Below are 18,495 nucleotides of genomic sequence, written 5' to 3'. Positions count from 1 at the left end.
CTTTTGATTGTTCAAATATGTATGCTGTTTGTGGGGATTAGTCTGATTACATTACATTTACTACGTGTATTACTCAACTTTAAAAACGAAATATTTAAAAAATATCAGGCTTGAAAAGGAATGAAAACACTTCATAAGCTATGTTGAGTACAGCATTGTTAGTTTCTATGCTGATATTGTCAACTGGTACTGCATCATGTGACTTTATACGTCAGTGCAAACGCTCCTCTTTTTAAAAAAAAAATAAAAATCACGTTCACAGCATTTAAGTTCGACTGGGTAGTGTCCAGGGTGGTTGGGGGTGTTTTCTAACAAAGATCATTCATTTAGTTTCAGCTTCCAATGAGGTTCACAGTCAAATCAGAAGACTACAGACTTATAAAGTAGTGTTGTGTCTATGGATGGTGATGGTCAAAACTACTGACGACGGCTCGTAGATCAGGGCGATTTTTGTGCTTTTTCTCCACTGACGCAATAAACTGATATAATTATTATGAGGTGTATAATAAACTGAATCTTCCTCATTATAAGTTTCTGGTTGCACTTCCACATATAACAGGAACTTGCAACCCAGACTTACTTGGGCGTGCGTGGCTACGCATCCACAATTCACGCACGGACTTCTACAAGCTTTGAAGTTAATGTGCGTCTGTGTGGAGAGGTTACACTGATCTATCGTCATCATCAAAAGAGAGACAACAGCAGGATATCTGTGACTGCTGGTTTGATTTTTAAATGTGTGCAAATGTGACCGTTGAGACTGTAAAGTGCAGAGACACGTATTCGTCTCCTAAACTTCCTGTCTCGTCTCAGTATTAAAGTCTGTTAATACTCTTTTAGCTGGTCAACTGATACCTGTCCATTAGGTTAACTAATTACGATAAAGCTAAATCAATCAGTGTTTTAAGTCAACTTATAAACGTTTCTTCTTACTGGATGAAAAAACTCCCAATGTAGATGTTCCACTTTAGCTCATTTGGAGGTTTTTTGCCTTGTGGCCACATATTGTTATTATGGAAGATGAATAGAGCCACCACAATGGGTGTGCTTTAACCTCCTCTGCCATCCAATAGCGATGCCACAGGGGGACGAGAGGATGGAATCACCCAACCCTACTATAAAGACTTTTTAAATCAGCGGTCCCCAACACCCGGGCCACAGACAGGTACTGGTCCGTTAGTCGTCTGGTACCGGGCCACGAGAGTTGAGGTTTGTGTGTGAAATTTATGGTTTTCAGGGTTTTTATCATTTACTCGGTTTCCCTTGGTCTTTTCCAGTGTGTTATGAATTTTAAATATTTACATGTTACCATAGCGACAGAGAGCATTAATTGGCAGAGAGGAGGATGTTACTCACAATGTTGTTGGCGCATTTCAGGAGGACGCTGCTAATAAAGTTACACAATTACACAGTGAATTCACGTTTACTATTTTATTTACAAAACACCACAGTTTTTGTCTTGGTCGTATCAGTTTATTTTGTTGTATTTATCTGCGACACCTTAAAGGCCAGTCCGTGAAAATACCGCCTGACATTAAACTGTTCTGTGGCGCAAAAAAGGTTGGGGACCGCCGTTTTAGATATAGTCTGCATTTAGATTATTTAATATGTGACTGAAACTGGAATTTAAGGTTGACTTATTATGGTCATTTCCAACTTGATTCTTTATTCTTGGGGTCTACAAGAATAGTTTTTCAGAGGGGGCAGGTTACAGCCAGAGTGGTGGGGCTGAAATGACCTTGCCCAACCTGGTCGTCCCCGTTCTACGACATCATAGAGAGCCAGAATAGAGAAAAATCTGAAACCTGAGCATTTGGCTTTCATGGATTACTTGATTGATTATTTTAACAATTTACATGTGTTTAGAATTTAGAAGCACAACCTTTAACCAGATGGAAACAGCTGTACAAAGCAAAGATTGCTGCACATAAGTATCTTGATCTGTGCAACATGTAATGTACAGTGTCCATAAAGAGCATTAATTAACTCTTATTATTGTACCAACAATACAGCATAATAATCGGCATTTTAATCAGGTTAAATGGCTACATGTCCATGTAGGACTATCACCTGTAGCCATGGATGTGAAGCAACAACCGCCTCAGCAGTATTAGAGGCTTACGCTGAAGAGCAAGGAAAATCCTATCACTGCTGCTGTATATGTGTGTATGTGCATGATTATGTGTATGTGTAGAAGGAGAAACTTATCCACAGAAAATGACACAGCATTGAGCTAGAGCACCCCCTTCCCTTAAAACTCCAAGGAGATCTGTTTTGCTGTGCCTTTATCGCAGCAATAACTAAAGGTTTTTAAAGACGTGCAAAGCATGCAGGGAAATGCTCAACATTTTGCTTCATCGGTGTCACCCCCACGTTTATTACATCTATGCCACTTCTATCTGAGCTGCAAGAGCCTGTTAATTTAGTGGCCTATGCATCTTGTTTTATATGCATGTCAGAGTTTGACAAAGTGAACTACATTTGGGAACTATTTTTATGAATGGATAAAAATCAAATTTTTCAGAATGAATATAAAACAACTGTTATGACCACTTAAAATTCATATATAGGAAATATTCTTGGCAAACTTTAAAATCTACTCTGGTCTAGCCATTTGAGGCCCAAGAGGCCTCGAAGGAGGACTCTTTAAATGGTACCTGCCAACTTTGAAGCTCTGGGCCAACTGTATGACAGACATGGAAAAGTTCAAACAATGTGTCCAGGTGTAATCTTGCTAAAATAATATCAAGGCACGTGCTGTTGTACTTTTTCTATGTGTTCAAAGCACAAAATCTTTTTGGAGATTTTACAGAGATGAATAAAATCCCTCAGGGATAAAATCTGAGCATCGAAAAGTAATTGTGAGCCAAACAAGAAACAGTCTTTTTATGTCCTGGTCTAAACATTTAGTTCAGGTCCTGCACGTTTTTTTCTTTCTTTTTGTTTTGTGTTTTTTAATAAAGGCTCAGAGCAAAACAAAGAACTGCATATGATTCAGCTCGCCTTTTAGCTGTTTATGCACAAATCTGAATAAATCCAAAGGTTGCGAACATGGATTGATCTGACCTTTTGAGTAAATTTGTTCATAAGACAGTTTAAATGATTTTAAATATATGCGCTCCTTCTTTAAACGTATCCCCAGTGCATTTGCTTGCAACACGGAGCTGTTTCCACATGTAATCATTTGTGCACACAAACTTCCACTAATTTCACACAGAAACACGGATATAGATTTTTACCAGTGTAATTAGCAGCCAGTGATTTATTGATCAAAGTGGCTGCGCTTTCCCTTTTATATAAAAGCCTAAAGTCAAAGAATTATATAATTCTGAGTGTCTGCTTCACTTGAGTTGCTCATATTTGCAATTATTGGAGAAAGTAATGACATGCAAAGGAAATGTTTGACTCTTTCGTGTGGACAAGTAAATTCCTCATTGAAACTGTGAAACTGTGTTGACAGATAAAGTTGGTGAACTTGAGGAGCACGCTAAGGAAAGATTTTTTCTTATATTTCATTCAAAAAATGCATATCAATATAAAGTGCCTTGAGGGGACTGTTGTTGTGGTTTGGTGCAATACAAATAAAATTGAAATTGAACTGAATAGATGTGATGCAGGTCTGGAAAACAGTACACCAGACAGAAGTTAAATGCATTCTGCACTACGGTCCACCAGTGTCAAACATCAGTCTGCTGAAAGATCTCCCATCCTTGCATTCCAAATTCCTTTATTTGCAAAATGTGCAAGAATTTTCTTATCTGTTTCAAATCTCTCCATAACACGTTCATGAAATTTTAGCTGTTTTTTGACTTCTCCATTCCACTAACCTTCATTTCCTTTTCATAACCACAACCCAGAACATTTGTACTACCAGGAATCACAGATCACATAAAGGTTCTTGTCTGTTTTTCTGCTCAAAAGCTTTTTTCAGATCATGTCAAACACATATTGGCCCAAAATGACTACATTTTTTAAAAGTAGGTTTTGCTTAAATGTTCAATATTGTTAAATGTTAAATTTTGTATAACAGAGGCTTTTTCTTTTCTCTTTTTTTTGCTAAAATATATTGCCTATAGATATATATGTATTGTTTAAATGGTGATTAACTGTTTTTTCAAATGTGTCAGAAATTTCCACATGAATGTCTCCTCATAAAAAAACTCCCCACAAATGTCACTTTACTACAGAGACTTGATTTAAGAACTTATTACTATTTGACTGCACTTTCAGAGTCTATACGGCCAATAATGTGCAATTGCAATTCCCCTTGAATACTAATAATGATCTAACTATGTATCGCTTCAAGTCTTAAATCCCAACAGATGCATTGTACTTAAATCTGAGCAGGCAGCCTGCTGCTATTATGCAAGTCTGTCTATCAGATTTGCCACCAGCCTGACTTATGTAGTGGCTGACGAAGGCTTTAGCAGATTAAAGCACAGCTGAGGAAGTAATCTGAGTTTCACTTTGCAGCACCTAGCAGTCAGTTTGCAAGTATGGGATTACAATGACGCTTGGTCCAGATAAATACCCTTGAACCCTGAGTAAATACAGAGTGAACCAACAAGGACAAGAAAAAAAACAAAAAATTAACGCATTCGTTATAAGCACTATTTTTTTCTGGTATTGTAATACTGAGCATGGATTGAAGCGACATAAAACAAAGTGACATCCTCACATCAATACGAAGGCTCTCATCTGAGGTCCAGCTAAACAAATGATCTTCAGTTCAACATCAACACCAGAGACTGAACTGAGAGTGGGAAAAACACTAATGGACTTCCCTGTCGCTCTATGATTCACAATGAGAAGGCAAATAACAAAAGAAAGACAGAAAAAGAAAAAGCAGTGGGCCAAAATGAGCAGCCAGATGCAATCAAGAAATGTCTAAATTTGGAGGTTTTACTGGGAAATAAAGATGAAGCAACCAGGAAATGTAGGTCGCTTTACCAGGCTGAGCAGTGCTGTGACAGATGCCTGCGCAGGGGTCAAGTGAGTACAGGCCATAACTTTGATGCTTAATATGGTTGTCGGGGGAATGCAACAGCCAAAAAATGTCAAGATTAAAAGAAGCACTAAGGGCAAACCTCAACCCTGGTTTCAAAGATGATAAAAGAAGAATATAAACAATAAAAGGCATTAAATAAAAGCCAGCACTCTAATATTAATGAATTATAAGAAATGAACTATACGACTTGGGTAATAAAATCCCATTTACATGGTATTCATTTCAACGATAATATGATAAAACTGCCACACTTATCATTCTTTCCCTGCAATTCATTCATTATGATTAATTTGGCAATTGTGTCCTAGAAAATGAAGATTTGGGCTACAGTAAAAGAATCAAGCAACGGGCGTAAATGGGCACAAAAAGGAGCTTTCTACAAATCTGTATCCAAAACTGTTGCAATTTTGATTCAAATTTAAATTATAATAGAAGACAAAGCTTTCAAAGTCTGTCAGACCATTTATTTATCATTTCTTCTGATTATTTTAATATTGAGAAACACATGCTCACTTTTACTTTGACACATTTAAAAAAAGCTGGATAATTCATCACCTCTTCTTTTTAAAACTCTATAAGCATTTGATGTCGTTTTAATTTTTCCCCCCCATTCTTTCTTGATCCACTTACAGCTGCTCAGCACTTCAAGGCCTCCCTTTTCATAGTCTTTGCATCTTAATGCATGCAATGTCCTCAATGAGGGACATGTCTGGACTGTATTTAATACATTCATAATAGTTTGTCTTAATAGAAGAACTCCGTAATGTACTGAGTAGCCGAGTAGCTGAGCTACTCACACATATGAATGTGTGGGGCTGCAAACCTTCAAGCTTTTATGGTGCCTTCCCACATGTACATGTTACCTATGCCATGGTTTATAACTGTGTGCTAATAAGTATTCAGCTGGTCTCCATCCACTTCAGCCCACAGGATGCTTTGTTGATGAAATCTCAAAAAAATAATTGTCCCATTTTGATTCATCAAAAAACTCATTCAGTCCGTCCCAACGTAAATGACTGTTTAAATTGGAATTAAATGCCCTGGAGACAATGTTGTTAATAGCAAGCCAGCAACTGGCAGTCATTTAAGCTAACACCTTTCTGTCTTTGTTCGCTGCAGTGTTGAACTGGATTTCAAACAACAGGAGGACAAGCTACAACCACTGATGAAGAGGCTTTTCCCAACAGAGGACACCCACTTTCCCCCCCTGCCTTACCCTCAGGAGGCCTTCACCTCCACCCCAAAACGCAAGTCCAAAGCTGACTCCAAGAAACACGCTCGCTGGAAACTTTGGTTCCTGTGACAACAAAAAACCATGTTCCCCTCCACCACCGTGCACAGGATTTAAGTGTCCATCCGATCATCCGCTTTTGTTTGGTTTATTCATCAACTTCTTTTATATCTATTTGGATGTAGACCTGGTATTAATGGAGACCTTGACTGGATACCGAACCCTTTTCTGAGATGACAGGATGTTTAATGAGACACGAGTGTGGATCCCACGGAAAATTCAAAATGTCATGCTTACCAAAAATGGATTCTGAGTTATTTTGAACTAATTTCTTCAAACAGGGTGTGAAATTACACCAAGGAAACATATTTGGAGATCGGCAAGGTGAGAAGATGAATTTGATTTCCCGATGTCTATTTGCATATATATTTTTTCTTCTTCTAGCTGACGTCAACGGGGTTCTGTTCTGTAATGGTTCTGTGCCCTTCACATTTCCATTCATCAGTTGGGACTTTCTTCCCAGCCTCCAGGAGAGGTTGGCAGATCAACCATAATGCTCTGAGGCCTCCGTAAACAGCATATCACTGTACTGCAAAGCACAATTAGAACTGTTCAGGATACATTTTCTCCAGAATAATTAAAAAGACCTATTTTGAGTAATAACTCACATATGTAGATTGTCTACTAACCATGCAGAGTGAAGACTTTCATATCTATATAAAGAAGAGACCTAAAGGACAAAATATCAGAGATGTTTATTGGAGTTCTACAGTCAACTTTTTATCCATCGCTAAAATGTCTCCTTGAATCCACTGACTTTGAAGAAAAAAAACAAAACAAAACAAAAGAAGAAAGAACACTTATTTTCTTAATATTTGCAAAGTTAAACATCCATGTACTTTTTTCTATATAAATATATCTATATACATTCACTTTAAGATTTAGCAAAATGTATTTATTTGAGCTGCAGTGACGGGAGCTGTGCAGTTCAAACACTACAGTGCAAAAGGAAGTCGATCATTTTACAATTCTCAACTCGTTTCCATGCATCGCAAAGTTCGTACTAACCTCACGTATGCATATGGTCATTAAACACCAAGAAAAGACAAAAACCCATTCATTGGTATAAAAGCATAGACACACAGAGAAAACTGTTACGAAACCAACTATAATAAACAGTTGGTTTTCAGCACACGCGAAGGGTATCAGAGGATAGCTTTGATTGTATTGCTGCAGTATCCTGTATCAGCTACTATAATAATAATAATAATAATAATAATAATGGATTGGATTTATATAGCGCTTTTCAAGGCACCCAAAGCGCTTTACAATACCACTATTCATTCACTCTCACATTCATACACTGGTGGAAGCAAGCTACAGTTGTAGCCACAGCTGCCCTGGGGCAGACTGACAGAAGCGAGGCTGCCATATCGCGCCATCGGCCCCTCTGGCCAACACCAGTAGGCAAGTAGGGTAAAGTGTCTTGCCCAGGGACACAACGACCAGGACAGAGAGCCCAGGGATCGAACCGGCGACCTTCCGGTTACAGATGTGATTCCCAACCCCCTGAGCCACGGTCGCCCAATAGCTACTGAAACCAAGCCAGAGAAACTGAATGTGCCACTTCTGATCACAACCAGGGCTTCTACAGTGCAGGGTGGCAGGCTTATAGCCTTGCATGCTTTTTACAACCTTTGAACTTTGCAGGATATTTTCTAGCTTTTAAAACAATTTTTAATGAGATTGACAAAATCCCCCCCCCCCTTTCCCTTTATTATTGTTATAATTAGTTCCTGCTCATTGCTTTGCATCTATTCGACTGTAAAGTAAAAACCATGTGCAGTAACTCCACAGCGGGTTCAACAATTACGTACAGCCAAAACATTTACTACACCTTCATGTGAAAAAGTGAGAACATCCGATAAGAATGATTCGTTTTTGGACGGATATGGACGGACAAACATTTTATCCTCTTTGAAATAGTGCTCATTAACAAAGGTGCTAATCTGAAATTTTTAAAAAAGAAACAGAAACATACATGCACACACCCAAGTGCAAATCGGTCGAATTTACTTTCTATTAACACACCAAAACAATTTGGGCTTCCGGGTTTGTTGTCAGTGATTAGACCCTACACAGGCTTTGTGAGGGTATGTTGATTAAGGTGCCACAAAGCAACAATCTCTGAGCAGTCTATGAGAACCACTAAATTTTAACTCTTGCAGCGTTGAAGTGCTCATGTCTACAATCATGACATGCATGAGAGATATGTCAAGAGAGCTGTTTGGCCACAACAGTAGAGAGAACATTTTTGAAGAGAAAAGCCTTTTACAATATGTGAATGCGGGTCGTTATGCTTCGAGGACACTTTGCTTGCTGGGACTGGGCAGCTCACATTATCTCAAGTGTGAATTCTTTATTATATCAAAGAATTTTAAAGGAGTATTTGAAGATACATGAATGAAAGTTGAAGCTGAACTAGAAGTGGACCTGAAAAAGTATACATAAAGTGTATGGAAATGGTCTTTAATCTTACTGAAGAATGTGAAACAGGCAGAACAAGTTCAAACATCAAATATTGTTCATTGACGATTTGGCAAAAATTTCAGTAATTCAAAGACTTTTAGATGATTACTGCCTTGCTGACCCAGGCCTAGAAACCAGTCCGCAACCCCCCCTCCAATCGCTAGGGAACAGTGTGTATTCTTTGACTTGCTGATGACTGCTCGCTGGAAGTTGCTGCCCGACACTTGGTAAAGTCTATTTCCTGAACCAACAACCAAAACATTTCAAAAGGCACAACTTTTACTTTGAAATCAAATGGCCTCTTTCCAGTTTGTGCCACACTTTTCACAGTTTTATTACTGCTTGGCAAGACGTTTTTCAAGTCTTTACAGCCAAGTCGGCGTCTTCCATGCACAGTAAGCGACCGCGGCAACCTGAAAGTGACCAATCACAAAGAGGGTTTTGGTGCAGCACTGCATATCTCCATGCACCGTGACCAATTTCACGCTAGCAGCTGCCAGCAACCTTCAGAATAGACACTTTTTCCTAGTGAGCAACGGTTGCCCAGGATATACTGACCAGACTCGGCCTGTCCGGCCGATGGCAACTCTAGTTTCTTAAGGCTGAGGATGTACTTGTGTTTAAACAGATAACAACATATTACTTTATATTTTATTGTATGTTTTTGGTTATCATGTTCTTTAAGTATACTACCTTTATCTGTAGGAGCCATTTCAATTCAAAGAGGATCTAGTGTGTGCTGGTCCAGATATTTAAACAAGTAATCAGTTTCCATGGGATGTTCTTACTTACTCACATCACTGTATGTAAATATATATTACACAATATCAAATAGTGCTAAAAACATTTCAAGTGTGGGATAACAGCCAATATCTAAAGAGAAAAAACAAAAACGTAATAGCTGATCACTCTAAAAGACACAACCACTGCCCTAGAAGACAGGAAATATGCCAAAGTGGTTTCAAGGACATAAAAAATGTACAACAATATCCAGCAAACTACTAGCTATCACTGGCTTGACCTTCACAAGCTCCAACATGCTGCATTTTGTTAGTTACATATATTTCACAACTTCACTCTTGTATATGCTAGGTTGGTTTCTTTCAGTAGTTATACTGTAGCATCAAGAGAGAACTAGATGTTTATCTGTATCTTAAAGAAGTGCAATTGATTTATTATGTGCAATACTGTGTCTTTTATACAGTTTTTTTAAAAAGACAAAAATAAAGATATTTAATATGCAAAATATGAAAAAAAAGAAATTAAAAAAAAGACATCGACAAAGCTCTCGAAATCTGATCTGGACCGAGTTTAATTTGTGGAGCTATAAGCACAATGATACTTTTTTTCCTACCTTCTTCAGTCACATTATAAGTAAAGGATTAGTTTCCCTAACTTTTAGCAGATGCTTTGGAATAGGTTTGCCCAGGCTTGATGGGTCTGCACTGTGAAATTAGATCACAGCATCTAGAAAGATGCAGTACTTTTGAACAACTCAAATTTTGAATAAAGCAGCACTCATATCCTAAGCAACCAATCTGCATTGGTTGCTAGTACCAGGGTTTAGTGGGGAAATGTGTTTTGTAATTTAGATGAACAATCCCTGTGAAAACCAATTTCTGACTGCACTGCTGTGGAAAATTCTTCGCTAACGCACTGATATCAACAGTGGACTGACCAGTACTGACCAGTGTTGATAAAGTAACAGTATTGGCCTTGTTGACCGACTTTAACATGCGGGCAAATCTACAAGTGAGGGTTGGTGTCTTATCTATTGTGTTGGATCAACTTTAAGTTTGCTAAAGAAACCCTGATTAAGATTTCAAACTCTTTAAAACAGTGCAGCTACCCTTTTTTAATATATCATGTAAATTTACTTAGTTTTATTCTTGGACGAATAAAGAATAACAAAAACAGATCGGTATCTCAACTGTCAAATTTAACATCAGTATCTGACCAGAACACTTGGTACTAGATAAGGCTGAAATCATACATCTCTTTAATGTACTATGGTGGGCTGAGGCGAGAGGAGAATACAGCAGAAGGGTAAGCAGCAGTGTTTTGTGCACAGCCAACCTGCTTGGGAACCAGTCTTTGCCCTTACCATCCTCACTCTAATACAGATTTTGTTTTCGGGCATGTCCGTGTGCTCATGCATCTGCACCTGCACCTGCCTCATGTTAGTACAAACAAGTCTTGAAGTGCAAACATGAGGTAAACCAGCAACAAAGCTCTGAGCAAAACCCCCACAGATGCACAGTCACCCTCACACTGATGCACGAAGTAACGCTGCTGAAGGTCAGCGCTAGCCACAGCCTGGCCGACTCCACCGGGCTTGATGAGTGACTGCGTATGCCCAAGAACTGAGAGCGCAAACACGACACCTACTGCAGTTTAACATTTTGCATTCTTACTTAAAAGTCTTCTGTGGTCTTAAGGTGACAAACAGCAAAGAAGTCCCAGCGGTTTATACAGTCCTGACAATCACAACACATCACAACATGGTTTGTTGCAGGCTCAATAAACCCAAAGGGATGCGCAGTCAAAGCTTCAAAACAGGTGAGGAGACGCGAGGTGTAGCGAGTGATAAGTGCATGTTTGAGGCATTATGATGCAGTGCCATATCTCACTATGCTTCTTTTCTGTAAGAGCTCTGCAGTAGTCTGGCCAGCAGAAAAAAGAGAGAGGAGAGGAGACAGAGCGGTAGATGCAAGGAGGTGCTAAGAAAAATATTTGAACAGAAAAATATCCAAACACAGAGATAAAGCGAATGTGCAATACCAGATTCTGAACTAGACATGCATACCTGGAATGACCGTGTCGCAATTTACACTATCAAGTCAGTGAGTGCACGCAGCAAAGGAAAAAAGCTCTAGCACCTATAGCTGGTCAGCCCCATACTGTCAATCAATAACATAGAGTCCTTCCCCTGCAGCTTTCCAGTTCGTTCCCTCTGCACACTGCAGGAAAATCATGAGGATAACTGTGGAGCACTGCAGCTAAGTATCACTACAACATGTTTTGAGTAGTCTTGAGAACTTGAGTCCACAAAAAAGTTCAGCAGTGGGGGGTTTTTTTTTTTTCTTGACAACATCATGGGAAACCTAGCTGTCAAATATGTACTCAAGTCTTTTAATCAATTCTGTCAGCAAGCATATTTAGGTATTTCCTAAACCATAACAAAATTATGCAAAAACTAGTAAAATCTAACGTAACACATTTATACAGCAAAGTTGTATTCTGTGGTTTTGCTGCATGGAAAATATAGATTTCTTTTCTTTTTTTAAATACATTTGCAGCTTCCTATTTCTGTCTATCTGCAAGGCTTCCTATTCTCATCTATCCAGGAACTTAAACTAGAAGAAATAAGAGCATAAAGAGAGAACCTGGTGCTTTCCACGGAAAGCGGCTAAATGTTTCTGCTACAGCCATAATCTAAATGTATTCAATTCAAGGACTTTTTTCAACCTGTGTGAGGGTGGACATGAATGCAAAGATACAGCCTGCGAGATGATGCTATGATGCTGTGTCCAAGTTGCTAACAGGTGTAGCACTGCAGTGACAACACGCAACAAAACCAACGCCCCCAAAGTCGTCACTGCGTGCTTTCTCATCAACATTCTGTGTCCACCGCTGCCAGGAGAGAGCAGAAAGGGAAGAGAACGAGAGACGGGCGGGAGACAGAGTAGAACGTTAATGCATAAATCTAAATGTAAGAGGCTGCCACTCAGAAGAACAAGGTCGGTGGTTGGATGCGGTGTTGTGTGAGCAGCAGCGTGCAAGCTGCCTGCAGAGTAGGCATCTGTACCCAGAGGCAGCAACAACAGCCCTCTGATTAGAAAGCAACAACACTGCTAGCAGCACTAACTGGGTCTCATAGCTTTTAAAAATTCACGCCCACCTTATTCATCATTAAATAATCATTTGGGGACTTAGTTCAAATGCAATTTCTGTCCCAAGTACTATATAATGTATAATGTGTTTGAGTAAAAGAGCCTTAGGCTTTCATGTAACCTCTAAATCCCACTGAGTAAAAGGACACTCTGCACATTGATGCAAAATCATATTCAGATGCTTAAAATGTCAAGGCAGTCAAGTGCAGATGCTAGCTAGCTATAAAGGCAGCCGCTGACAAAAGGTCGGGGTCGGTAGGGACAATAAACCCGAGCTGTGTTCGAGGAGCAAAGTAAAATAGAGGCCAGTGGCAGCATATGTATACAGAGTAGATCGTTTCAACACGGGCCAAAACAGGTCGTGGGTAGAGTAGTTTGATTAACTAGAAAGGAGGTCGGTCTTCCACAGCACATGCCAGCACTCGCTGTTGGAAACAAGAAACCCGTTTCAACTACCCCACAGGTGGACACCAAAATAGATGCACTTAGTGTAATACTGTGAAAAGGAGGCCTGCATATGCCTTCATACTGACAGCCTTTTAGAAACTTGCCACTACAGTGGAAAAACAACAAACAGGAAATGGTGTGAGGAGATGGTGAGCTGTTCAGTTTACCCAGGCTCTAACAAAACATCCACAGAGATCAAATCCATCTTCAGATTTAACTTTTAAAACTGTTTGACTATGAGCTAGGCAGGACAGCGCACTATTTGAATAGCTGGTATAACAATGAATCGACTAGAGAACTACAGTGGGAGAGTAAGTGGGAGCCCTAGACGCCCTCCAGGCAGCTGGTTGGGAGAAAATGGCCAGTGGGACGGCCTTAGCTCAACTCGCAGCTTCATTAGCTTGACATTATTTAGTGTGATGCATGCTTAGCAATCTGTTACACAACGGAGGGCTTCCCATCTATGGGATTAGCTGGTGCATAGCCGGAATAGTTTTAGAAGAGAGAGAGAGACAAAAGAAGCAGTTAGTGAATTTCTGCTGCAAAAATCCCTCGCTGCAACCCAGAAAGAAAGACCCAACACAGGAGATGAAGCGTCGGGGCTGTGGACATATTACAGCACTATGATATAACACACACATACACAAACACACTAGATGATCACTCAGTGGCGACTCCGGGCTTTATGGAATCATTCTCTGCCGGCGTGGCTCAGTTACTGGTAATAAAAGCTTCCATTTAAACAAGTGATGGTGAATCCTGGTGCTCCCCGATGGAAGCGGTGTGAATATTTGTCATTACTAAATGTCTATAGGCTCATAAGAAAATGTCTCATCACTAAGCTGTATTTTACAGAGCTGTAAGAATACGAATGTCGATCATGAAAAAAAGTCTAATTTTCAAAGACGATACAACACATCTACACGCAGCTCTAATAAAGACATTATTCAAAAGGAAGAAAAAGAACAAGTCAAGCAAGACAGAAGTTCACATTTCTGACTAAAAATACAGTTGTACTAATTGGTGTTTGGGACTGAAGAAAATGGGTGAAGCCTTATTCGCACACATCAGACAGACTACATATTTACAGGATGACTGATAAGTGCATTAATTGCTACCAAGCTCTGGCTGAGAGAGTGATGGGAAGATGAATGCTAAAGGCAACGGTGGGGTGATACAGTGATTAGATTACAGCACAGAGCACCAGAAGTGTAGTAATAAGTGAGGATAAGACACACAAGCAAAGCAAAAGGAAAACACACACAGACACGCCGGCGCGAAAACAACCGGCTGGAGAAAGATATGAGCAGATCAAAGCCTCTCTTAGACTGAGGGAGTGTGAAAGCAATCTGCCAAGGTAGGCTTTACCTTTAATGATACTTTTGGATTGGAACTGTGGTTGCTGCGTGACTGTGGGAGTCAATCTGGTTGCGGTACATGTGCCTCTAAAATTGTGTGTATGTATGTGTATAAAAAAAAACAACCACAAAAATCAAACACCGAGAGTTGCGTGCTTAGCGTGATATACTGCCTGGTATCCAAGCAGAGAATTACACTTACGATATGAGGTGAATCGCGACCCATAGAAATGATTGTCCTGTTAACGGTCCTCAGCAGCTTCTCCATGATGATTTGGACGTGCCACTGGGTGGGACCCTGTACATAACACATGAATAATATCATCACTTAAAAACAGAGGAATAAAAAAAAAACATAATAAAGTGAAAGAATATGGAATATCAGTCCAAACTTATGAGGCCTGACAGAAGCTCAGATTTCAAGGGAATTGTGGTCATTCGGGTGAACAGCTAGAAAAAAAAAATACATGATGATGAAAGTCTTGAGCCATCAGTAATTCCTTTACGTTTTGCTAGGATAATGGGAAATAGGTGCAAATATTAATGGAAATATAGTATGTAAGGGAAAAATAGAGAATGTAAAAATTAGAGATGGACCGATACTGACCTAAATTACTGGATCGGATATCGGAGAGAAATAAAAAATGTAATCCGATCCATTAAATATCAAAAAAAGCACCTCACAAAACTTGCGACATGGCATAACTCAGCTCATAACCGTAGCACGTCGGAGCAGTATGCATCAGGTATAGAGCGGCTGTGGCGCGCAAGACCTGTCAGCGGTCTGGTTGAGCATTTGGAGCCTCGCTACCAATCCGGCATTTCATCTCCGAGAAAGTTATCCCAGAGAGAAGTAAAGCAAGTGTGTAAGTTCATCTCTGAATGTTTGTAAAGCATTCCAGCGTTAAGCTTAATCACCGATATATGGAGCGACTGCCTCTCTCTCCCTCCTTCTCCTGTTGCTACTTCAATGATCAATGATCAGCTGATCGGCTTTTCTCTCTTGCTTGTCTATCGCCCACTTCGCGCCAGAAAGAGGAAACCAGCGGCTGAACAACAGCAGCACGTTTAACCTTGATAAGCTGTTGTTAGAATTTATTTAATATTACTTTCTACACCAGGATCCTTTTCTACGTAGCTGACGGCTGGTAACTGTGCAGGGGCGGATTTAGCAAAGTTTAGCCAGGGGGGCCGATTGTGCCCCCTTTTCCCTGTTCATGCCCTAAGACATACTTTTCTTTCTTATTCTCATTTAAAATGTCGAGCTTTTAATAAATAATTATCTAAATCTTACACCCAAAGTTTTAATCTGATGTAAAATGTATAGAAGTCCATTACTGTATATAGTAACTATTACGTCTAATATACCCTAGTAAGCTATAGTACTTTTTCCTTTGGGAAGGTACGATCTGTGCAGTCTGCAGTTCTGTTGAAGAAAGATGTTGAATCTATTTAAATATTGTAGAAAAATAATTGATTTCTCTGCATTTTCTTTCACACTGCATCAAATTAAAGTTGATTACGTCGATTAAACATCATGAGGTGGAGGGTGGGTGGTTCCCTTTTTCTTTTTTTTTTCTTTTTTTGCTGGGAGTTTGCAACCCTATTAGTTAGGTTGCTTACTCCGGTAAAATACCAGAATAGGGAGGATGGAGTAGGTTTACGTTTATTAGATTGATCAGTATTGCTGAACTATGAAATATTTTGGGTGCAGTGTATTTTTTGCATACAGGTATAACAGAATAGCTTCAGTCTCTTGTTTTTTAAAACTTGAGTATGAACCTATACAAAATGCAGCAAGATATTTAAAAAAAAAACAGTTTTGTTGATTAAAAAACACACTATATCAGATTCATATCGGTATCGGCAGATATCCAAATTTATGATATCGGTATCGGACATAAAAGAGTGGTATCGTGCCATCTCTAGTACAAATATAATGAGCTAGAAAGTCAACACCACCTTATTCTTCTACACACCCTTAACACTCTTAGGGAAGCTTTCTTGCAGTTTCAGGAATAGTCCTCCAGGCTTCTTGAACGACATTCAAAGCTCTTCTTTGGATGTTGGCTTTTTTGTTCTGTCAAAATCTGACAGCACTTTTCTGCATTCATAATTCCATCAGCTAAAAACAGTGACCGAAACGCAGCCTCAAACCACGACAGAGCCTCCACAGTGTTTTACAGATGGCTGCAGACACTCACTGTTGTACCTCTCTCCTGTCTTCTTTCATACATACCGATGACAATTTGAAGCAAAAAAGTTCAAATTTGTATTCATCGTTCTATAAGTTCTGCTGCCACTGATTTTCAGTTCAGTTCTTGTGTAATTTGGCATACCTCAGCCTTTCCTCCACATTTCTCTTCCTTAAGAATGGCTTCTTGACAGCCACCCTTCCACTGAGACCATTTATGATGAGATTTCAGTGAACAATAGATGGTTAAGCTGAAGGGCTAGATGCATCTCTCAGGTCCTGTGGAGGGCTTTTGCTAGATTCTTTTTCAACACCATCCATCTGCCGTAGATAGCTCTTTTCCTCAGTCTTACCCCTTCTTTTTTGTCTTCCACTTGCCCAGTTTACTCAAATATTTCAAGTTGTCAGCTAATAGCTCTTTGGGAATCACCTCCTTGGTGCAAAAATACAATTTTATACCTGTCAAACTGTTATCATTGGTATTTTTCATAGACTGAACTAAAGAAATGTCAACAAATGATGTATTTTTGTGACAGGCTGCTAGCAACAAAGTGCCTAAAGATACCATTTAAAATTGGTCTTTGCCAAGTTGTCTCTCATGTCCAGACCCATCGTTTGGGTTAGGCGCCATTTTTACGCTTAGGTCAGTGTGAAGTGGCATAACAAAATTACAAATCGTTCTTTGAAAAGTAGCTATGCAGCAGGACTGGACTGAAAATGACTGATAAAACAACCAATGTCAAAAGTTCTTTTTTTCTTCTACACGAACATCTGGGTTCTTGGAAGTGAGAGGAAATGAGAGATGGCACAAGACTTTTGCACAGTACTTCAAAAAACAAGGAGTAGACCATGACTGAGATAGGAAATTTAAGAGCACTAATGATATTTGGTCAGTTTGGAAAAAACTGAGATTTCGGCTAAGTATTCTTCTTCCAGACTTCCAGAAACACAAAGAGATTGCCCTAACATGTGTTATGTGCAGTTATTACATGAATCCTTACTAAGATGTTATGACAATGCAGTTTTAAAATCTTGTTTTACTGTCACACCAAGTCATGGATTATTCCCCGACTTTGATCAGATCGCCTGGTTGTTGTTATTGCTGTCTGTACCTGGCGTGGGGGAGTTTTTCGAAGGAGGCTTATCTTTCCAACACCAGCCAAAACTTTCAATAATTTAGATTATCCAGTCTGCAGCTGAACAACTCACAAATACTGTATGCACACAGTGTTTGTGAGAATAAACTGGTTCAGCCTGGGTCTAGACCAGTGTCAACCAAGCAAATGCAGAGCATGAATGGACTGGGAAGTTTTGTTTAAACATCAAGCTATGTAAAAGAGGCCTATGCAGTTAGATACTTCTTGCTGACAAGGCATAAATTGTTTGATGAAATTTAAGTAGACAGACATATCTACAGAGGATTTCGCTCTCTGTATTTTTGCGAGCATCTAAGTCTCTGAAAGCCTTGGTTGTGCTGATCAGCAGGACAGATACGACAGAGAGCAAGACAGTGAGAGGATTCAGCAATTTGTGAAACAGCAAGAGAGGGGTGTAAAAACCAGAGCAAGTGGGAGAGGTGGATAATCCCTAGCAGAGTGGAGTGTGAGAGGCTGAACGGTCGTGATCAATGACGAGAGTCTGAGAGGGCCTGAGGGAGGACATCAGGAGTCTGGACATGGAAGAGGATCAAACGCACTCGTAAAACAGTGTGTGTTTGTGAGCGTGTCTGCTATCATTTGAGCTTTTGAGGTAAGGGGCCGATACCCGTGTGTGTGAGACGCGGACTCAAGTTTAAAACTTTGAGAAAGAGTTTTGTGCTTAAAAAATGAGCCGAT

At 39.6% G+C, this 18,495-nt stretch overlaps 2 protein-coding genes across 3 annotated transcripts in view; one reads left to right on the top strand and one right to left on the bottom strand.

Moving 5' to 3' along the window:
* Nucleotides 1-7,116, top strand: part of insyn2a (inhibitory synaptic factor 2A) — a 32,297-nt gene extending 25,181 nt beyond the window's left edge. Inside the window, exon 4 of the mRNA XM_080873753.1 lies at nucleotides 6,128-7,116. Within this exon, the coding sequence (XP_080729879.1) occupies nucleotides 6,128-6,311 (184 nt within the window). The 3' untranslated portion in view covers nucleotides 6,312-7,116. The remainder of the gene's footprint in view (nucleotides 1-6,127) is intronic.
* The window catches only part of dock1 (dedicator of cytokinesis 1), a 206,297-nt gene that overhangs the window by 103,353 nt on the left and 84,449 nt on the right, over nucleotides 1-18,495 (bottom strand). For both annotated transcript variants that reach the window (XM_080873751.1, XM_080873752.1), the window contains exon 27: nucleotides 14,669-14,764. In XM_080873751.1, the coding sequence (XP_080729877.1) occupies nucleotides 14,669-14,764 (96 nt within the window). The remainder of the gene's footprint in view (nucleotides 1-14,668; nucleotides 14,765-18,495) is intronic.

Source organism: Rhamphochromis sp. 'chilingali' (genome assembly GCF_963969265.1).
Source record: "Rhamphochromis sp. 'chilingali' genome assembly, chromosome: 22".
In the NCBI taxonomy this organism is placed as follows: domain Eukaryota; kingdom Metazoa; phylum Chordata; class Actinopteri; order Cichliformes; family Cichlidae; genus Rhamphochromis; species Rhamphochromis sp. 'chilingali'.
This window is presented reverse-complemented; position numbering and strand designations above follow the sequence as displayed.